General features: G+C 39.4%; 3 protein-coding genes across 3 annotated transcripts; 2 read left to right on the top strand and 1 right to left on the bottom strand.

Annotated features, from left to right (window-relative positions):
* Positions 1 to 2,698: 2,698 nt before the first annotated feature.
* On the bottom strand, positions 2,699 to 5,357 carry LOC133711895 (zinc finger BED domain-containing protein RICESLEEPER 2-like). Its single transcript, XM_062137971.1, has 3 exons — positions 3,573 to 5,357; positions 2,989 to 3,490; positions 2,699 to 2,904 (listed from the first exon to the last, which is right to left on the bottom strand). Exons 1-3 carry the CDS (start codon positions 5,355 to 5,357, stop codon positions 2,798 to 2,800), a joined length of 2,394 nt encoding a protein of 797 aa, XP_061993955.1. The 3' UTR covers positions 2,699 to 2,797.
* Positions 5,358 to 7,927: 2,570 nt separating this feature from the next.
* LOC133710888 (putative calcium-transporting ATPase 13, plasma membrane-type) lies at positions 7,928 to 11,618 on the top strand. Its single transcript, XM_062137022.1, has one exon. The coding sequence runs from the start codon at positions 8,270 to 8,272 to the stop codon at positions 11,381 to 11,383; it is 3,114 nt and encodes a 1,037-aa protein (XP_061993006.1). The 5' UTR covers positions 7,928 to 8,269; the 3' UTR covers positions 11,384 to 11,618.
* A 9,269-nt stretch (positions 11,619 to 20,887) lies between these two features.
* On the top strand, positions 20,888 to 22,930 carry LOC133711896 (UPF0481 protein At3g47200-like). The gene is made up of 2 exons (XM_062137972.1): positions 20,888 to 21,933; positions 22,600 to 22,930. Exons 1-2 carry the CDS (start codon positions 20,888 to 20,890, stop codon positions 22,928 to 22,930), a joined length of 1,377 nt encoding a protein of 458 aa, XP_061993956.1.
* The last annotated feature ends 221 nt before the right edge of the window (positions 22,931 to 23,151 follow it).

Below are 23,151 nucleotides of genomic sequence, written 5' to 3' on the forward strand. Positions count from 1 at the left end.
CCTGGAGACCGATCACAAGTGTCCGTTGTGTCGGTACCCACTGCTTTGCAGAAAAAAATATTACAATACCGATCACACTAGCTTTCGGGTGGAAGTCGTTAAAGACTATCTTGTTAGGGAATTGAACACAAAGTTATAGTAAACTCACTACGTAGTGCCTCTTGTATTTCCTTCACTCCTTCCATATATCTTCTTCTTTTTCAACTTTCTACCTTCTCAATTTCTTCTCTTTTGTATCTTCTTTTGACCACACCACAGCTGCATGAGAACTAGACGTCCTATAAGTGTGAGACTGATTAAAGTCAATGCAAATGTGGTAAGAAACTAACAACTTAGCGTAACTTCTTTATCGTAGCTTGGTAGTTGCACCTTTTTTTTTAAGCATTGCTGACTGGTCAACCCTTATAAATTGAAAAGGAATTTTATAATTGGAATTCTGCGGGATTCTTCCTCAAAACAATATGAAAGGGTTTGTTACATGGCAATTTCCCAGATAAATTGGAAATAGTTATGAAATTTCATGGCGTAATAATATACATAGTTACATACATACATGCATGCATATATATATATATAACCTTGCTCAGGTGCGGATATCCGCACCTAAGCAAAAACGTACGGATTTTGGGTTTTTCCCCACTTTCCGATCACACATTCACATCTTAACCGTTCAGTTTTTAGGTCCTAATATATATATATATATATATATATATATATATATATATATATATATATATATAGGGCTTCTTAGGTGCGGATTTCCGGTTTGTACCCACTTTCCGATCACATTTTCACATCTTAACCGTTCAGTTTTTAGGTCCTAATGTATAGATCATCTCTGCAAAATTTCAGCCAATTTAGTGATCGTTAAGGCATTCAAAATTGCAAATTACAACAATATATACGAACGGTTCCGGTTCGACAGATTCGGTTCGTTCGTGTAAATTGCAGTTTTGGATGCCTTAACGATCACCAAATTGGCTGAAATTTTGTAGAGATGATCTATACGTTAGGACCTAAAAACTAAACGGTTAAGATGTGAAAATGTGCGGACGTCCCTCCTTAGGCCTCGATCAAGCAATGGCTTCAAGCGCTGCGGTTGCCGGACGAACACACTCTGGATATCCTGGACGGCATCACCATCATGGCGAGGGCTCAGCTGATCGGAATCGAAGGTGTGCGCGGCGAGCTCACCTAAAACCATGGAAGTCCATCAAGGTCGACTTTGAACTCTTCATCGACGACTCTAGCGTTACAAGCAAAGACTCGACATCGAGGCTTGGTTCGGCACCAGCAACCGCAGTGCCGCCATCGTCGCCTGAGGAGGGACATCCGCACTTTTGCATCTGTGCGGACTTCTTAGGAATCCATGAATAGATCACTTCTGCAAATTTTCAGCCAAATTGGTGATCGTTAAGGTATCAAACAAGATTAAATCAATGGACGAACCAAATCTGCCAAACCTAAACCATTCAAATCGTGTTCAATCAAGAATTTGAATAAAATAAATTATAGTAGCTTTCGGATATGATGATAATGCAGATGATCAGACCAAGCTTGGTTAACATCTGGCATAACATTAGCAATTTTTGCACTTTCTTGAGCTTTTTGAGTTTTTTCTCTGTCAAACTTTTCTTAGTCATCTTAGTGCATCTTCAACCAATTTAGTAATAAGACATGTGGCGATTAAATTGAGAAAAGACTCAAAACAAGTCTACCCAAGCAGCCCAATCATACGTGTCTTTCGTGCATAAGTTTCTATGTAATTTTACAATTTTCTATAGTCTGGTCTTCTGAATTCTCATAAAAAAAAAAAAAAGTCTAGTCTTCTGGGGCCATTTTGACATACAACCAAATTCAGTTAATAAACAAGATTAGACATACCTGTTGGAAACACGAATTCAGATGCAATCGCCACATTGTTCTTGACTAAGATATGACATATATCATTTGGCCTCTATTGGAGATTTTTTTTTTAATTTTTAATTTTAATTTTATTTTTTATGCGTGGCCTCTATTGAAGTTGTTCTTATAAACATCTTATATAAATATTTTCAATAAATGGACAATAACATTTGTATATATGTATCGACATGTATTGTTGCTCGTTTATTAAAAAGTATATATACTCGATAGTTTAATATATGCAAAATTGTTCGGATGAGCACCATAGTCTAGACTCTAGATCCTAATCCCACAGTTTAGGACTTGGAACCCAATATAGAGTTATAGACCATTGTGTGGGACTCGAGATCAATTTAAATCTGACTGTCAAGAAAACCTAGGGCTGGGCATGGGACGGGACGGGACGAAATTATGGTAATCCCGGTCCCGACCCGGAAATAAAACTCGGGACGGGACGGGACGGGATTGGCACTTTTTGAGAATTGATCCCGACCATCCCGAACCCGAACGGGACCGGGCCGGGATCGGGACGGGACCGGGTCATCCCGAAAAAAAAAAAAAAAAAAATCTCCTGCAATTTCTGCAATTTCCCTGTTTTGCATTCTGCATTTCCATTAAAGCAAGCTACAACTCAAAGAAGACCAAAGTATCAAAGCAAGTTGCAACTAAAGCTAATGCATTTCTACATTTCCATTAAAGTAAGCTGCAACTAAAGCTAAACAAGAAGAAAACATGATATAATAAGCTAAACAAAATGGACCAAAATACCAAAGCAAGCTGCAACTCAAAGAACTGAAAGAAGACCAAATCTGCATAATTTAATAATCCATTACAGTTCACAATCTGACATTTGATTGAAAATGTGCACACAACTAAATGAATTGAACAAAGTTCAAACATCTATCACATTACTAGCTGCCCCAAGCTTTCCCTTGCCTTTTGCTCTTGGATTTGGAGCTGGACATACATTGGTTTTGCTAGATGCAGTGCTTTCATGCTCTAAAAAAAAAGAGTTAGTAAATGCCAATGCAGTGAAAATACTGAAAACAGTCAAACACATGTAAAAACTACAACAGTTCATACCTTGCTCAACTTCTTCATAAAACTCGAGGTTTTCAATTGAGCAATCATCAACAACCTCTGCAATATCATCACCTAGCAACCAGTTCTGCATGCAAATCAGTCCCTCCACTGTTCTAGGAGTTAATGAGCTCCTAAAACAGTCAATCACTCTGCCTCCTGTTGAAAAACAAGACTCGGAGGCTACTGTGGAGGTTTGGATTCCAAGAACATCCCTTGCTATTGCTGCCAGGACTGGAAACTTGCAACCATTTATCTTCCACCAGCACAAGATGTCAAAGCAATCTTCATCATCAGTTGGGTCCAATGGAGCATCCAGGTACTGATCCACTTCATGTGCTATGACTGCCTCACTGCTTTCTTGAACAACCTTCTTCCAATTATTGAGCAGCTGGCCTCTAACTCCTCCTCTGCTGTGGTTGCTTCTACTTGTAAGTGTGCTAGATGAAGAGCCTGAAGACTGCTGCCTTTGCAAGTGTCTACCTCCATCTACAACCATGACATACTAAGACAAAAAAGACAGAAATTAATATATCATTTTAAACCAAGTAAGCAACTGAAATTCAAACAATGGAAGTAGTGTATACCTGATCATATAGAGCAAATAGAAGCGTTTTAATTTCCAAGGTTCTTCTCTGCACTTCATCATCATCTAAACCTTCAGTTTGAAAGGTGTGAGTCACATTCTTCAACTTGAACCTTGCATCTAATACAAGGCCAATGATGACCATGTGATTGATTTCATGAAATGAACCATAGTACTTGAACCATCTAGATCTCATGTTGGCTGCCATATCGATCAAAATTATCTCAGTTTCTGATCCAGTAGGCATCTGAGGTCCCAAAAGCATGTTATCTATGTTTTTTTCCATGGTAATCACATCATGGAAAGTTGTGTGCACAGTGGGGTGCAATGATGCACTAACCCTCAATGTGACATCATAGAACACTCTTAGAAACTCCACAAACACCTCAGCCTTCTGCCAATCTTCCACTTGTGGAGGTCCAACCCTATTTCTCTTATTCTTGCTTGGTATAAGATTTCCATCTTCATCATATTCTTCATCTGGTTCCTTGAAGTAGTTCGCAAAAATACCATCTTCATCTTCAGCCATCACTGTAAATGCTTTCTTGAACTTCAAAGATGCTTCCATCATTAGATAGGTGCTGTTCCACCTAGTTGGGACATCCAAACACACAAGTCCCTTACACGGAATTTTCTCTCTCTCCACAGTCTTCTTAAAAAAATCCAATCGTTTTGGAGAAGATCTCACAAACTTCACTGCATTCCTAATTGCTAAAACAGACTTTTGCAACCTCTTTAAGCCATGCCCCACTATTAAGTTAGTGATGTGAGCAGTGCATCTCACATGCATGTATTTGCCACTCAAAATCTGCTCATACGATGCAGAGTTGTTCATTCTAGACACAAGCCACTCTAAAGCAGACTTGTTTGCAGAGGCATTATCAACTGTAAGGCACATGACTTTCTCAATTCCCCACTGCGCTAAACATGACTCAATAAGCTTCCCTATTGTTGCCCCTTGATGATTTTGAATCACACAGAAATTAATTACCCTCTTGTGCATTTTCCAATCTATGTCAATAAAATGGGCAGTAAGCACCATGTAATTGACATTTTGAACACTAGTCCAAGTATCGGTGGTTAGACTCAACCTATACTTCCTCAAAGTCTTCTTCAAATCCTTCTTTGAAGTATCATACATACTTAGAAAGATCCTACACAATTTCCTTCTAGAGGGAACATCAAAAAGAGGACAGACTTTAATACAAAATCTGTTAAAGCCTATCTTCTCCACAAAACTAAAAGGCAGCTCATCAATGACAATCATCTCTACACAAGCTTCTAAATAATCATCTTGATTATAAGGTACTATGGTCAGTTTATTGCCCTTAAGTTTATCGCCGACAAGATTTTTCTGTGACTTATCCATATTAGGAGGATAATATCTACACTTTTGGTTAATGTGCCTAATCATACCAGAAGTGCCATTAGAACTTTCAATAGAAAAATCACCAACCTTTCCCCTAGGACAGTAGATGCAATAAGCTCTCTTATGAACTATCTCAATGTCTTTTCCGTCAACATCTTTAGCATGTTCAATCTTAGCATACTCTTTAAAATGGTCCCAAACAAAGCTACGCTTTATACCTAATTTTTCAGAAGGAGCCTCACCTACAGATGCAGCGGCTTCACTTCCAGAAGGTTGACTTGCAGCAGGTTCACTTACAACTTCATGTTGGCTTGCAGCTTCGAGCAGTGGAGGAGAAGCCGGTGATGTGGCTGTTGAAGAATCCTCAAGACCAGAAGCACCTGGTCGAGGTCGAGCAGTTTTCTTCTCCCTAGCCATCAGCTTCTTGAAGGTAGAAAACTATAGACTACAAAACAAAATTCAATTTAGCGCCAAAACAAGGAGAACACAATTCAGTGATTGAAAACCATTGTAGAATTTCTTCCTATATATGATAATGATACAGTAAAGTATAACCTAATTACTCAAAACCCCAAACAAAAAGTGACTGCAACTCTGCAAGAACAACTCCAGTTTGCAGCAAAAATTCAACTCCAGACATCGACCATCACTCCAGACCGAAATCTAAAACTCCAAAACAGAAGTTTAAAACTCCAAAACTAATTCCAATCTACAGCCTTAATTCAAAATCAAACCCAATTTCTGAATCGAAACCTAATTCAAAATCTACAGCCTTAACACAACCCACCCTAACATAACACTTATCAGTTATCACAGCCCAAAACCCAGTTTCCTATTTCGATTCTTTACAAAAACCCAGCTCGATTTCACAAAAAAGCAGACGAATAATAATCAAAGAAGCTGAAAGATTGGTACCTGATCAGAGAGCAGAGCAGTCTTGCTTCAGATCCGATCGGAACAACAAAGCAAGAGGACGAATTGATGAATGATGAATTGGGGATCTAGGGTTCTAAGCTTGGAACGGTGGGTGCTGTGAGAGAAATTGAGAATGAGAGTGATCGCGTGAAGGAATGACCGAATGAAGATTGAAGGGATCAGAACAATCCGGTGTGCTCGAGTACATGTTAGGACTATAGACTCAAAAATCAACCAATCAAATGCCATACAAATAGAAAAGTAAGAAAAATAGAATAAATGAAAATAAAACGGGACGGGACGGGTCTTTTCGGGATTCCAACTTTCCAAACCGAAGCCCGTCCCGTTTTAACGGGACGGGACGGGACGGGACCAAATAGTAAATTTTTAGGATTTCAAACTGTCCCGTCCCGCCAGTTTTCGGGACGGGACCGGGTCGGGTTCGGGATTTCGGGATCAAGTGCCCACCCCTAAGAAAACCTGTTAGAGCACGTGCCTCTGTGCACTCATTGGGTCACTAAGAGCAAATGCACCGGCTGTTTGATTGGGTGACCAATCAGTGGAAATGAGGAAAAGAAAGAATGCAGCGGCAATTAATCAGTCGACCAATTCATGGGTCCCAGCAAGTCGGGCAATCGGCTGACCGAGAATTAGCAACTCAATTGCCTGACCTAGGCTGTGGCTCCCACACTCATGTGGGTTTCTACCAAGGGCCAGATCTCTTTGATATTAATTCAAAGGCCTCTATTGGATTGACAAAGTCAATTTATTTATTTTAAAGTCCAAATAGTATATTGGCATTAGAATTGCTTTTTATTGGTGCATTTACAAAGTGAAGGCAATTGCTAATTTTGGGTGAATAGTGAATTAGCAAGTACCAATTTAGTCGGCAAATCAGCAATTGCCCTTGGTACATGAGTGCATTTGCTCTAATGGGGCAATTGTTAGCAATTGGATAATGCACAAATGAAAAATCGCCCAGACATTTAGATGACCAATTCTTGCCCAGCGTTTTGCCCGACTGATTTGGGTGGGCTCCACACCTTGGCACAATTGTCGTAGCTTGGAAACACGCATCTGGGCAACGGTTCTTTAATCACAACTGTTGGATTGAGATCCAACACCTGTAATTAAATACCGACGATATTTGTGTCTGTGCGCGCGCGCGCGCGTGTATATATATATATATATATCTTTTTTTATTTTTTTTTCACCTAAAAATTAATTCGAAAGTAAAAAAAAAAAAAATCTGAAATGTATTTCTAAAAATTCTATAAATATCATTCTATCAATTGTCATAGATTTTTTTTTTTCTGATGATAACTATATCTATATTTTTTTTTGTCAGGAAAGATATCTATGCTTGATTTGTTAAAAAAAAAAAGGTATTCATTAAATTTTTTAAAAGTAATATTGTAAGATTAATCTCATTATTAATTATTCAATTAATCAAATTATAAGTTTAACATTATTTTGAACTAATAAATTATTCAAATTTGAAGTGTGAATAGTGGATTGACAGGCAAATTGCCTTTCATTGTTGCATTGTGTAAGCTTGAGGGAATTGCGAATTTTGGATGAATAGTGGATTAGTTGTATCAATTTGGTTGGCAAATCAATAATTGCCCTTGGATTATGGGTGCATATGCTCTTTAATATGGAACCGATAAACTTAAACCTGTTAATAAGGGCAGGTTTAATTGAATAAGAAGTCCATAATTCTCAAAAAAAAAAAAAAAAAGGAATTCAATAAATTCAAACCGTGTCATAATTTTTTTTTTTTGGGAGAATGAAAACACGTGTCATATTATGATACAGTAGTTGTGATATTCCTACCCTCGTCATTTTTCGCCGACAAAAGGAATTGTCGGTAGTAGGAGCTACCTAGAATGAAATTATCATCAATGGTTTAATATCTTCGCCGTCATTTACACGCGGCAGCGCCGCGCCTGCATAAGTCCAGACCATAACGTCTTTATGGCGATATAATTTAATGGTCACCATCTTCAGTACTTAAAGGGTTTCAACTGCATCTATTCGATTCATACATACAGAAAATACAGGATGGATAACAATCAGGAAATTACCAGGAAGGTAAGTCGAAAGAGCAAAGGAAAAGAAAAACAAAAGAACAAAATGAAAAGCACGTCGCTGGATTGTTGACCAAGAAACAGATACCTCTCTAAACATGTAAAAGGCTCCTCCCGCGTCAATGCCTGCAGATTCAGGGACAAGTAATGGCAGCTATAAATACCATACACGATGGTAAACAACAGCTTATCCAATATTCTGCATTCTAGTATTGCATTCTAAAAACTTTAAAATAATCTCAAAAACGTTTTCTCAAGTTTTACGTGGTGAGCATTGTTTTCTCTTCCAACAATCCAGTACGTAATTTGCTACTTGCACAAAGCATGTCCAAAGCAACCATCCTGCATGCAAAATTTGGGAGCATTGACTTGCTGCTTGATGTTCCCAGCAGTAGTCTAGCCATAAGCACAAAATGGCATTCTGCTTTCCTCACCATATACTGCTCTAGAGCCTTCCTGTCTTTACCACCTTCTTCTCAACCCAAAGACACCAAAGCCACAAAAGCCACATTCTTATCGCGCACAGTCTCACACTCCATTGTTAATGTTGAATCAGTTCCGGTGCCAGCCATTGATGGCTTCAAAGTTGATAAAAAAAGCCTCACTAAGCTAGTGAAGGAGAAAAATCTCAACCAGCTTCTGGAGCTGGGAGGAGTTGAAGAAGTGGCATCAGCTCTCAAAACTGATGCAGTGCACGGAATTAATCCTGATGATGCTGACGACATTGCCTCCAGGCATGAAGCGTATGGTTCCAACACCTACAAGAAACCTCCAACGCAAGGATTCCTCCATTTTGTGTGGGAAGCCTTCAAAGACCTCACAATCCTAATCCTCTTGGGATGTGCTGCGCTTTCTCTTGGTTTCGGCATCAAAGAGCATGGATTGAAAGAAGGTTGGATTGACGGTGGAAGCATTTGTCTCGCGGTCATTCTGGTCATTTCTGTTTCAGCCGTAAGCAACTACAGACAGAGCAGACAGTTTGACAAGCTTTCGAAGGTCAGCAACAATCTCCAGATTGAGGCTGTGAGAAATGGAAGGCGCCAACTAATTTCAATATTTGAAATTGTGGTAGGTGACGTCATCTGCTTGAAAATTGGAGATCAAGTTCCAGCTGATGGATTACTTCTAGAAGGCCACTCTTTATCAGTAGACGAATCAAGCATGACAGGGGAGAGCGACCATGTTGAGATAAGTGTCGCTGAGAATCCTTTCTTGTTCTCTGGGACTAAAATAGCTGATGGTTATGGTCGCATGCTTGTCGCATCAGTCGGGATGAACACGAATTGGGGTGAAATGATGAGCCAAATTAGCCAAGACACCAGTGAAAAGACCCCCCTGCAAGCACGTCTAGACAAGCTGACTTCTTCGATAGGTAAAGTTGGTTTGGCAGTTGCTTTCTTTGTTCTTGTAGTCATGCTGGTCAGATACTTCACAGGGAACACCGAGGATGAGAATGGAAACAAAGAGTACAATGGCAGCAAGACCACATCTGACGACATAATAAACGCTGTCATTGGGATTGTAGCAGCAGCAGTTACAATTGTTGTGGTAGCAATTCCAGAAGGTCTACCATTAGCTGTGACTCTCACTCTTGCATATTCCATGAAGAGAATGATGGTTGATAATGCAATGGTACGGAAGCTCTCTGCTTGTGAGACCATGGGATCTGCTACAACAATTTGTACCGACAAAACAGGCACTCTGACCATGAACCAGATGAAGGTAACTAAGTTTTGGTTGGGGAAAGAATCTGTGGAAGAAGAAGCTTATTCATCTATTTCTCCTTATGTTCTCAACTTGATCCAAGAAGGGGTTTCTCTCAACACAACTGGTAGTGTGTACAGGCCTAGCTTGGATTCCGAAATTGAGATCTCTGGCAGTCCAACTGAAAAGGCTATTCTTTCATGGGTAGTACATGGGTCAAAGATAAATATGGAGGAAGTGGTGAAGAGCTGTAGCATTCTCCATGTCGAAGCCTTTAATTCGAAGAAGAAACAAAGTGGAGTTCTGGTGAAGAGAAAGGCAGACAACTCAATCCATGTACACAGGAAAGGAGCAGCAGAAATGATACTAGCAATGTGTACAAGTTACTATGATGCCTCTGGAATTGTTAAGGATATGGATTACAATGAAAAAATCAACTTTGAGCAGATTATTCAAGGTATGGCAGCCAGCAGCCTCAGATGCATCGCATTCGCACATAAAGAAGTTCCAGCAGAGGAACAAGTTGAAGGAGACCAGAAAGTTGTGCTAAAGGAAGATGGATTGACCCTATTGGGACTTGTGGGCCTTAAAGATCCATGTCGTCCGGGTGTGAGAAAAGCAGTTGAAGATTGCCAATATGCAGGGGTGAACGTCAAAATGATTACCGGAGACAATGTTTTCACCGCAAAAGCCATAGCCACTGAATGTGGGATACTCAGGCCTGGTCAGGACATGCTCGGAGCAGTGATAGAAGGTGTCGAATTTCGCAACTACACGCCAGAGGAGAGAATGGAGAAAGTTGAGAAAATTTCCGTGATGGCAAGGTCTTCTCCGTTTGATAAGCTTCTAATGGTGCAATGCTTGAAACAGAAAGGTCATGTAGTTGCAGTGACGGGTGATGGCACCAATGATGCACCGGCATTAAAAGAAGCTGATATAGGACTTTCTATGGGGATTCAAGGAACAGAAGTGGCTAAAGAGAGCTCAGATATTGTGATCATGGATGATAACTTTGCTTCAGTTGCGACAGTTTTGATGTGGGGAAGATGTGTGTACAATAATATCCAGAAGTTCATACAATTCCAACTCACCGTCAATGTTGCAGCTCTTGTGATCAACTTTGTTGCGGCAGTTTCAGCAGGTCAAGTCCCATTAACAGCAGTTCAGCTATTGTGGGTCAACTTGATCATGGACACACTTGGAGCTCTTGCTCTTGCCACAGAAAAACCCACAAGAGAACTGATGGAGAAGCCACCAGTGGGAAGGACGGCGCCTCTCATCACAAACATCATGTGGAGGAACCTCTTGCCTCAAGCACTGTACCAGATAACAGTCCTCTTGATCTTACAATTCAGGGGCAAAGCAATCTTTGGTGTCAGTGATAAGGTAAAGGACACATTGATCTTCAACACTTTTGTGCTCTGCCAGGTGTTCAATGAGTTCAATGCGAGGAAGCTAGAGAAGAAGAATGTGTTCAAGGGAATACATACCAATAAGTTGTTCATGGGGATCATTGCGGTGACAATTGTTCTTCAGGTCGTGATGGTGGAGGTTCTCAAGAAATTTGCAGATACAGAGAGGTTGAATTGGGGACAATGGGGTGTATGCATTGGGATTGCAGTCATCTCTTGGCCAATTGGTTGGCTAGTCAAGTCTATACCTGTTCCAGAGAAACCCATTTTCAGCTATCTGAAGATGAAGAAAAATAAGCACCCCAGATGTTCTTCAACATGAGAAGAACTGTCCAGATTGCTTTGTTGGATAGTAGTATGTTCTGAATTAGAATATATTGATTTTGTTCGTTTATTAAATAATTGGTAATTATTTTTTTGTTTTGTAAACATGTCATCACTATTCTAGTACAGTGCAATGTAAATTCATATCTTATATGGAAGTTTGCTCTGCATTTTGTTCAAAATGTAACATACTGAATATGTATAAGCAATGAGAATCTGATTGCATGTACTGATTGCATACACACTTCTTCCTCGCCTCTACTTGGCAACATTCAATGCAGGTGCATCATTAATATCATCGCCAGTCACTACTGCAACTACGTAGATGACCCTTCCCAATCAAGCATTACAGCATTAGAAGCTTGTCAAATGTAGAGGGCACTTCCATTACACATTTTGCCAACCTTCTCCGTTGTCTCTTGTGGTGTTTTTGAAATTGCAGACCTTCTATCTCTCTTTTCCATCTTTTGAATTTCCAGCAACTCTGTTTACTTCACCAATCCAACCTCCTTTGAATACTTAATACTCCTGTATTTGTTTCGAGGCATTTCATCGAACACTTGGTGGGCATCACCATGAATTGCTAGTTTTCAGAGCAAAAGCTCACTTCTTCTGCCCTCCTCCCAACTCCTTGAACTGATGAGGACTTCTGCGATTCACAAGTCGGAGGTTTCCATCTTCTCCTCACTCTCAAAGTCTCTTTCTCTTTCCTTTCCTCACTTGTTTGGGATTCATCCTAGTAGTACCCAGTTACCCACTACATATATATTGTCCTTGTACGTGATTGATGACTCTCTTCCAATGTCCTTGTATCATTTTTTCTTTTTTTCAATACGGCTTAATTCAGATTCAGAAATTGAAATCTCAGGCAGTCCCACTGAAAAGGCTATACTTTTGTGGGCCGTACATAATTTGAAGATAGATATGGAGAAAGCGGAGGAGTTGTAGCATTCTCAATGTTGAGGCATTCAATTCACAGAAGAAAGTAGTGTACGTGGTTTTGATCAAGACGAATGGCGGACAATACAATCCAAGTACATTTCAATGAAGCTGCAAAGATGATACTAGCAATTTGCACAAATTACTAAACTGCCTCTGGACGTGTTAAAGATATGGATGACAACGAAAAAAAGAAGCTAGTTTGAACAGATTATTCAAGGTACGGCAGCTAGAAGCCTCAGATGCATAGCATTTTCACATACAAGTTCCAGCAGATCGATCGCGGATAGATGCAGATACAGAGAGATTGAACTTGGGAAAATTGGGTATATATATGGATTGGGATTGCAGCCATATCTTGGCCAATTGGCTGGGTTTTCAAGTCTATACCTGTTCCAAAGAAACCCTTTTCAAGTCATCTAAAGATGAAGAAACATAAGACCAACATTTGAACTTTGAAGCTCCAGGCTGGAACCATGGTTGTTTAAAGCAGATAATATAGTTGTACATTGGTGCTTTGGATTAATCTTAGTTGTATATCACTGCCATGGCATGGTTTGGTGCTGGTGTGCTTGGTCTGTACCATGTCATGACATGGATCTCAACCTGGACGGTAATCATATCCGTACTTTCGCGGTCTCTAAATTTTACATGAATGCATTAATCGTTAGTATAGATCGTAGTTTACACCATACTTTGTGGACCAATTGTCCTACCGCTAGCGCGTAATACCTTTCAGGTGGAAGTTGTCGAAGACTTGTTGAAGAATTGAACACCAAGTTCATCTATCCATGTCCAGTCTTATAAGTAATGGTAAAGCCTGTACGTTAAGTTATGAAGTTTCTTTCTCTCTTTATTTTTTCTTCTGTTCCAGAGAGATGATTTCATTATATTGAATGGAGTACAATACCGGCTATAAAAATAGGACAACCAATGCGGCTCATCCACAACCCAAATGTGAATGGCAGCTGGGAACAAAAGCACAATCGTAACTTTGAAAAATTAGGTGAGCTACCTGAACGTGTATATGTATTAATCAGTGGGTAGCCCTAGCTTGCTTGGGTTTTTCAGACGTTATTACCGTAAAAGTTCCGGCATGAAATTACCATGCAATTTATTCTGACATATGGTTGCTTCTCTAGTACGCTGCCTTGTGTTGCAGGCTAGAAAGCATGACAATGTTCGTGAATGTGGAAGTCAGTGAACTATTTCTGTCAAAACTTCATTAGGAAGTACGTGTAACATTCCATGTATGTCTTGGAAGATTGTTTAATACCTACGTCCAACTAAGAATCTGAATTATCTTTTGAAGTAATTAAAACGTAGGGCAATTCTCCAAAGGGATTTGAAATTAGGATTATCTCATCTAAGAGATAGTTTTTAAAAGACTATGAGAGATAAGTGAATCTGACGGCTGAAAACAAATGCACAGTTTTAAATTGTTATAATTTCAGGTTTTAAATTTAATACATATGGTTGAGATGTATTTGTCTCTCACAGTCCCTAAAAACTGTCCCTTAAGTGAGCAAGATTGTTGAAGTCAGATCGAATTCAATTTGTTAACATCTTTTATCGAATGGGGCGGCTCCGTGCATGACCACCTATTTTATAATTAAGATTATACTCTAAATCTTGTCCAATGACCATCTTTTAAATATAATTTATTTTTAATTTTTTCAATAAATACAATATATAATGTCTAATTAGATAATCATGCATTAATATTTATCGTTTGAGATTTTGTCCATTTATCCTAATTCTAGCCTACGCTGGAAGTACCTTCAGTTGAAGATAACGTGTAAAAGTAAATGGGAATTGGTCTACTCATTTCATTTGATAGTCCCTTTATATAGGGAGACAATTACAACGGAAATATCAATTACAATAATGATAGTAAATGCTGATTGGGCTATAATCGCAATCCCTTAATTTCCTCTTCGTCAGTTACTTTGACGAAGGCACATAATGTGTTTTTCCTTTAACACTCCCCCTTGTGCCAAGTCAAAGACGAAATGGTGCATGAATTGTTGCCTCACTAAAAACCTTGCCAAGTAACAATAAAAACCCTGTGGGACAAAAAAATACACCTTGGTCGAAGGAAAAGAGCACAACGCACCCATTACATTTGATGATGACATGTGTGTGTTATACTCCCCCCGATGTCTACACCTCCCCCTGATCCTTTCATTAGTCATGGTAGCTTGGAAAGACTTCGCATTCCTATGTTTTTCACATGTCTCTCAAATATGGTCTTAGGCAATGATTTGGTAAACAAATCTGCCACATTCTCCTCAGACCTTACTTGATTCACTTGAATATTGAGGAGTGCCTGTTGTTGCTGATTGTAGAAAAACTTTGGCAATATGTGTTTTGCATTATCACCCTTGATATAACCTAGCTTCATCTGTTCGATGCTTCGATGCAAGCTGCATTATCTTCATAAATGCAAGTAGGCTCTTCAGTGGTAGAACTCAAACCACTAGTCCCTCGAATCTGTGTAATGATAGCTCTTAACCATATACACTCACGAACCGCCTCATGTAGAGCAATGATCTCTGAGTGGTTCGAGGAGGTAGCCATAAGGGTTTTCTTGGTTGATCTCCAACATATCGACGTGTTCCCAATGGTAAATACATAACCAGTTTGGGAACGACTTTTGTGTGGGTCAGAGAGATACCCAGCATCAGCAAAACCAACCAAAACATTATTTGGGGTTTCAGTGTAGTGAGTGGCGCTTTCGCCATCAACATTTTCTTTAGGGATTGCAACTCCATCTGCGGCCCCTCTTGTCTCTCTGTAGGGAAAGAACAATCCCAAGTCAATGGTTCCTTTTAGGTATCGGAAAATGTTCTTGATACCATTCCAGTGACGCAGCGTTGGTGCTGAGCTAAATCTAGCTAACAAGTTCACTGAGAATGCAATGTCTGGTCAAGTGCATTGGGCTAAGTACAATAATGCGCCTACTTAGATAGGGAATTTCAGTTCCCAACACCTCTTTGTCATCTTCCGTTGGATGAAATGGATCTTTCTTTGCATCCAAACTTCGACCGATCATGGGAGTGCTAGCAGGATGCGCTTTGTCCACTACAACAAAAAATGTAAAATGTGACAACTGAAATGCCTCACAAAAAGTTTGAATTCCTCGCTCAAGTTAATCAGCGAGGAAATTTGTTCGTGTAATTTCAAGGAGCAGGTAGCCACAAGGCGATGCGACGACAAGTAAATGAGTCAACGATTCATTCCTACAAGTAAATGATTCATTCCTTGATTCATTCCTACAACTTGAGTCACTCAAGTTGCCTATTACTCGTAGGAATGAATCGAGGAGAACTTGAGTGCTTAGTTGATAGTGGAACTACCCACACCATATTAAGGAATATGCAATTATTTATTGAATTAGTAGCCTATAATTCCTCTGTGACTACAATGATTGGATCATCACAAGTAATAAAAGGGCGAGGAACTGCCAAATTTTTGCTGCCTAACGGCACAATGTTTAAAGTCACAGACGTTCTGTATGCACCAAGAGCTAATCAAACCTTGTTAAGTTTCAAAGATATTCGTGCCAACGGTTATCATGTAGAAACCCACTGTGAGAATGGAACCGAATACCTTTATATTACCTTTAATGAATGTGGAAGGAAACGCATTTTAGAGAAACTAATGAGTCAATCTAGTGGACTGTACCTCACTACTATTTGGATCATTGAATCTTATGCTGTCACCAACAATGAAATGTGGGACACTGACTCATACAGGCTTTGGCATGACCGCCTAGGGCACCCTGGTTGTGACATGATGATCCGTATTTTAAAGAACTCACACGGACATCCCTTCTTTCGAGTGAAAAATAAAATGGGACAAATATCCGCCACACTACAAGGTGTCGGTCCTAGTACTGCTCAAATGCAGCCATTGCCTTCTGAAGTACCAGAAGCACTACCTCCCTCCCATTATGCCTCATTGACTATTTCAAAGGCACATCACTCATTTTGCAAAGCCTGCTCTTTAGCAAAAACAGGATCGAGACCTTCCTATGCTAAAGATACAAAATAAAACATTCCATTCTTACAAATGATACAAGGAGATATATGTGGACCTATCCATCTAGAATGCGGACCATTCAAGTACTTTATGGTTCTGGTGGATGCTTCGACACGCTGGTCATATGTCGCTTTATTGTCCATAAGAAATACTACATTTGCAAAACTCTAAGCATAGATTATACGTTTAAGGGCTCACCACCCTGATCACCCTATCAAGTCTATAAGGCTTGATAACGCTGGAAAGTTTACATCAAAAGCATTTGATGATTATTGCATGTCTATTGGGATCGATGTAGAGCATCCTGTACCCCATGTGCATACACAAAATGATCTCGCAGAAGCCACCATCAAAAGGCTACAGATGGTGGCTAGGGCACTGGTTATGCGCACCAACCTGCCTATATCTGCCTGGGGTTATGCAATATTGCACGTTGGTAACTGGATATGAGCCTGACATTTCACACTTACGCATATTTAGTTGCGCAGTATATGTGTCTATTGCACCCCCACAGCGCACCAAAATGGGTCCTCAGAGACGATTAGGTATTTATGTTAGATATGAATCTCCAACAATTATCCGCTATTAGGAACCCTTGACAGGCAATCTCTTTACCGCTAGATTTGCGGATTGTCACTTTCATGAGACAGTCTTCCCGTAGTTAGGGGGATAGGAAAAAGGATTTTTCAAGGAAATGACAGGAATTTTCGTGGTTTGTCCCCACTCTGTCTCATTTTGATCCCCACACTTCACAATGTGAAAGTGAAGTGAAAAGAATAATTGATCTTCAGAACGTAACAGATTTGATGCCTAATGCGTTTACTGATATCGCAAAAGTGACGAGATCACATATACCAGCTGCAAATGTGCCTGCAAGGTTAAAAGTCCCCAACAAGAGGCACGGCACCGCAGATAGAGGCACTGCAACCACACTTAGTGGAGGTGTGGTTGAGGCCGTGGCTCCCCAAAGGAAGAGGGGGAGACCACTTGGTTAGACTGACACTCACCCAAGGAAGAAGAGGGCGAGTAAGGCACAAACCGATCCATTAATCATCAATGTAGAGAATCTCTCTCATGAGATTGTCTTTTATTATAGTTATGTCCATGAATCAATAATGGAGGACACTCCGATGTTTGAAATGATTCCATAGAACAAAGAAATCTCAATGGATTATGAGAGTGCGTATGAGTTGATGGAAAGATCTTCCATACACATTGATGATGTATTTGCATACACTGTTGCTCAAGAAATCATAGAACACGATGATATCGAACCACACTTTGTTGCAGAATGTCAACAAAGAGCAGATTGGCCTAAATGGAAAGAAGCAATCCAGGCAGAACTAGATTCTCTGGCAAAGAGACAGGTTTTTGGTCCGATAGTGCTAACCCCACCAAGTGTAAAACTTGTAGGCCATAAATGGGTCTTTGTCAGAAAGCGTAATGAAAAGAATGAAGTCCTGAGGTACAAGGCTCGCCTTGTGAAGCAAGGTTTCTCACAACGCCCTAGAATTGACTACGAGGAGACATACTCTCCCGCAATGGACGTTATAACGTTCCGCTACTTAGTTAGCTTAGTAGTTTCCGAAGGACTAGAAATACAGCGATCATGGATGTGGTTACTGCATATCTCTATGGGGATCTTGATTCATATATATATATATATATGAAAGTGCCTGATGGCCTTACATTACCCAAATCAAGTGACTCTAAACCATGGAGTGCGTTTGCAATTAGGTTGAAACGCTCACTTTACGGATTGAAACAATCCGGGCGGATGTGGTATACCCGTCTAAGTGACTACTTGATTGGGAAGGGATATAAGAACGATGAATTATGCCCCTGCGTATTCATAAAGAAAACAAGTTCCGGATTTGCAATTGTAGCTGTATATGTCGATGATATGAACATAATAGGTACTCTTGATGAAATAAGAGAAACCGCGAGCTACTTGAAATCCGAATTTGAGATGAAGGATCTTGGGAAAACTCGATTCTGTCTAGGTCTTGAACTAGAATACCGAATTTGTGGAATACTATTCCACCAGTCTGCGTATGTCCAAAAGATGCTCAGGCGATTTAACATGGACAAAGGGCATCCTGCTAGCACTCCCATGATCGGTCGAAGTTTGGATGCAAAGAAAGATCCATTTCGTCCAAAGGAAGATAACGAAGAGGTGTTGGGAACTGAAATTCCCTATCTAAGTGCAATAGGTGCATTATTGTACTTAGCCCAATGCACTCGACCAGACATTGCATTCTCAGTGAACTTGTTAGCTAGATTTAGCTCAGCACCAACGCTGCGTCACTGGAATGGTATCAAGAACATCTTCTGATACCTAAAAGGAACCATTGACTTGGGATTGTTCTTTCCCTACAGAGAGACAAGAGGGGCCGCAGATAGAGTTGCAATTCCTAAAGAAAATGTTGATGGCGAAAGCGCCACTTACTACACCGAAACCCCAAATAATGTTTTGGTTGGTTTTGCTGATGCTGGGTATCTCTCTGACCCACATAAAGGTCGTTCCCAAACTGGTTATGTATTTACCATTGGGAACACGTCGATATGTTGGAGATCAACCAAGCATACCCTTGTGGCCCTCGAACCACTCAGAGATCGTTGCTCTACATGAGGCGGTTCGTGAGTGTATATGGTTAAGAGCTACCATTAGACATATTCGAGGGACTAGTGGTTTGAGTTCTACCACTGAAGAGCCTACTTGCATTTATGAAGATAATGCAGCTTGCATCTAACAGATGAAGCTAGGTTATATCAAGGGTGATAATACAAAACACATATTACCAAAGTTTTTCTACAATCAGCAACAACAGGCACTCCTCAAGATTCAAGTAAATCAAGTAAGTTCTGAGGAGAATGTGGCAGATTTGTTTACCAAATCATTGCCAAAGGCCATATTTGAGAGACATGTGAAAAACATAGGAATGCGAAGACTTTCCAAGCTACCTTGACTAATGTAAGGATTAGGGGGAGGTGTAGACATCGGGGGGAGTCTAACACACACATGTCATCATCAAATGTAATGGGTGCGTTGTGCTCTTTTCGTTCGACCAAGGTGTATTTTTTTGTCCCACAGGGTTTTTATTGTTACTTGGCAAGGTTTTTAGTGAGGCAACAATTCATGCACCATTTCGTCTTTGACTTGGCACAAGGGGGAGTGTTAAAGGAAAAACACATTATGTGCATTCGTCAAAGTAACTGACGAAGAGGAAATTAAGGGATTGCGATTATAACTCAATCAGCATTTACTATCGTTATTGTAATTGATATTTCCATTGTAATTCTCTCCCTATATAAAGGGACTATCAAATGAAATGAGTAAACCAATTCCCATTTACTTTTACAAATATCTTATTATTATGAAAATAGACTTGATCATTAACGGATCGAACCAACCTAAATCCGTTTTTGATCCGTTAAATAAGCGGATTAACGAATCCGGATCATTAACAAATCAAATTTTTAATCCAAACTCGTCCAATAACAACGGATCCAGAGCGGATCCTAATCTAAATCCGGTCTATTTATTAGTCTAAGAACAACATGCAGCGAACCCAGTCTAGTTGTTAGTTCAAAAATAATCAATTACAGAAAGTCTTTGTTTATGAAATTTAACCTTCCCCCAATGAAAAAGCACAGAAAGTCTTTGTTTATTAAGTTTAAACTTCCGCACAATGAAAAAGCCCGTCAACAGCACCAAATTCTTAGTTTACGGGGTAATTCCTGCTGGGCCAGCTAGAGTCTTGGTCGTTGGACTAATAGGGGAATAAACAAAAAATTAATTATGAGCTAGAGTCTTGGATGCAACCAGATAGCTATATATATACATCTTCCTCGAGTATATACATTGGAGGAATGCTGAGGCAAGAACGTCACTGATCGGAAAGCGCGGGAGATACCGTCATAGCGGGTCGTTTCGTTTCCCAGATTACTATTTTGTAAGACTCTTTTCGATCATTTTACTATATTTCATTTGTTTCTATTACATTATCTTTTTCACTGAAGATAAGTACACTGCTAGCTAATTGATTCATATATATGCTCGGACAATATATAGTAGTTCAGTTTCTTATTTTCAACAGTTTCATTTGTAAATCTTTTGATTCAATTGAAAAGTATTTTTCAGACAAAGTAACTTTTTTTTGTTTTTTTCATGAAATTATCACAACCAATGATTAAATATCGATTTTTACAAATCTATCGGAACTTTGAAAAAAGGAGATATCGAAAATATTCTGGAAAATATATCTTTTTTGTGAATCTTGGTGCCTCTTTATTCTGCATGAACAAAACAGTGTTCAATCATGTAGCTGCTACATATATGAGGCACCGAGTGATATTGCATAACAGATTAACAGTGGTACTAAGATCACTTTTGTTGACAAACTTTTGATAACTGGGGCGAGGGGGAAGTAATACCAGCAATTATGGTTTTAGGAGTGTCACATTCTTTGGCACTGATTATAGTTTCGTTTTCTCCAGGGAAATCAAGACTTCGGAAATGGTAGAACCAACTGTTCAGAGTGAACAAAGAGAGAATGCACCCGTATTGTTCTTGCAGGAATGGTGTATCTATAGGGTTCCCAGCCAGCTCCGCAATGTAGATGAAGCAGCATACACTCCTCAAACACTTTCAATAGGGCCTTTTCACCATGGAAATCCAAAACTGAGGGACATGGAGGCCCATAAGAACAAATATTTTGAGTTTTTTTGCAGACGTTCTTCGAAAAGTGAGGACGAACTAAGGAGCTTCATGACGGATCATCGAGAAACAATTCTAAATTGTTATGCAGGTACCTTTAAATGTGACATCGACTTTTTGAACCTCATCCTAGTTGACGCCTGCTTCATAATTGAACTCTTTCTGACTAATTCTGAACAAGAACAACATAATGCAAATTATTATATACTGAGATCACCGTGGCTGAGGAAAACGGTGGAGAGGGACCTCATACTGTTGGAAAATCAGCTTCCTTATTTTCTTCTTCAAAAGCTATATGACTTTGCCATACCTACCTTTTCCAATGGTCATCTTGGCAATGGAGACCAAGCACAAGGACATGCCCATAAAGATAGCACCAACAGTCAGCAATGCTGCTTCCCTTGCTTCCGGCCCAGTGATTTTCAAGAGAACTCCATCCGATCTGAACCTATTCAACATGGCTTTCTTGAACTTGCCTGTAAGTTTTTTAAGGCATACACCAAGGGAAAATCTGTCAGGAATGGATTTGAGCCAAAACACTTCACTGATTTGGTTAGACACTTTCTATGCCCATACAAGGAACTGTTGTGGGTAAAAAATTATGATCAGCCTGTCAAAATTAAATACCAAGCAAAAAAGTTGAAGGTTGCAGGAGTGAAGTTTATGCCACTTAGAGAACCATTTGTTATAAAGGACGACCCTGTGTTGACGTTTAACTCAGCATGTTTGGCACATAAGGAGTTGAAGCTTACAAGACTTTGGGCAGAGTATGAGGCAGAATGCATTTTTCGAAACACCATGGCCTTGGAACAACTTATGTATCCAGAAAAGCCTTATATTTGCAGGTAAGGTTATTATATGTTAACATTTCTCATATGTATCCTATTTCATGTAATATTTATTACTTTGAGAACTCATGCTACCACTTCGACAACTCAAGCGGTAACTAGAAAAAAGTCGTCGTTAAGATAAATAAGGTTTTCATTAGAGGAAGGTAAGTTCTCGTGTAAGTAATTAAGTTCTAATAAAAGTAGTATTAGTAGAGACAAGCTAGTGTACTGGTGGGTATGAGATACCCTCATTTACAACTATTTGAACAAAAATTTACAAGTATTTGAACCAAAATTACAACATTGAGAACAAAAGTTACCATATTCATTTACACTATTTACATATAGTTAAACAAAAATTACAACATTGACAACGAATTTGTTCAAAAGCTTGTAAAAATGTCGTAAGAGGTGTAATTACCATTATTATAACTAAGATTACAACATTGACAACGAATTTGTTCAAAAACTTGTAAAATGTCGTAAGAGGTGTAATTACCATTATTAGAACTAAAATTACACAAAGTATGACTCAAATTACAACTTTGACAACAAAATTTGTTCTCACTTTTGTAAATGTGGGTATGAGATACCCACCACTACACTAGAATTTCCCGTATTGGTAACTGTATGCATGTTATATATATGTTAACATATTGTAAAATTTCCCTATATTTGCAGTTATTTTTCGCTGATGAATCAACTCATTAACACTGAGGAAGATGTGGATGTTCTGATTGAGGATGGAGTAATCTTCAACTTGCTAGGCAGCAACAAAGCAGTGGTAAACATGATTAGTTCCTTGTGTGAGCAGATTAAGGAGGATCACTCCTGCTATAGTGAGATCTGTCAAGACATTAATAGTCATTATAAGACAGTTTGGTACCACCCCTTGGTAATAACGAGACAGGTTTACTTCAAGGATCTTTGGAGAGGCAGTACAGCTATACTAGGATTCGTTGTCCTAGTTTTCACAATTCTTCAATCCCTTCAGGCATTCGAGTTGCTTTAATTACGCTCCGTGCATGGAAGCCGTACCTGATCATCTATCAGCTAGATCCACTCTGCTGATGTAAGACTTATAAATAGATGTTTGTTTTGTATGTTCTTCTGTGATTATTGTCAATTAATCTTGTTATTTTATAATGAAAATCATTTAATGTGCAAGAACCATTCTTCCTGCCTTTTCCTATACCAAGCTGGCTAATTTATCTTTTCTTTAACTTAATTTAA

The sequence above is a fragment of the Rosa rugosa genome, chromosome 5 (genome assembly GCF_958449725.1).
Source record: "Rosa rugosa chromosome 5, drRosRugo1.1, whole genome shotgun sequence".
NCBI lineage: Eukaryota > Viridiplantae > Streptophyta > Magnoliopsida > Rosales > Rosaceae > Rosa > Rosa rugosa.

Bases quoted from the DNA above. Each gene is read 5' to 3' on its own strand.
- LOC133711895 (XM_062137971.1), bottom strand. From the start codon at position 5,357: ATGGCTAGGGAGAAGAAAACTGCTCGACCTCGACCAGGTGCTTCTGGT. The intron at 3,491-3,572 runs GTATACACTACT...TTTTTGTCTTAG, and splicing joins TATTTGCTCTATATGATCAG to TATGTCATGGTTGTAGATGG. The intron at 2,905-2,988 runs GTATGAACTGTT...CTTTTTTTTTAG, and splicing joins TTATGAAGAAGTTGAGCAAG to AGCATGAAAGCACTGCATCT.
- LOC133710888 (XM_062137022.1), top strand. From the start codon at position 8,270: ATGTCCAAAGCAACCATCCTGCATGCAAAATTTGGGAGCATTGACTTG.
- LOC133711896 (XM_062137972.1), top strand. From the start codon at position 20,888: ATGGTAGAACCAACTGTTCAGAGTGAACAAAGAGAGAATGCACCCGTA. The intron at 21,934-22,599 runs GTAAGGTTATTA...CTATATTTGCAG, and splicing joins GAAAAGCCTTATATTTGCAG to TTATTTTTCGCTGATGAATC.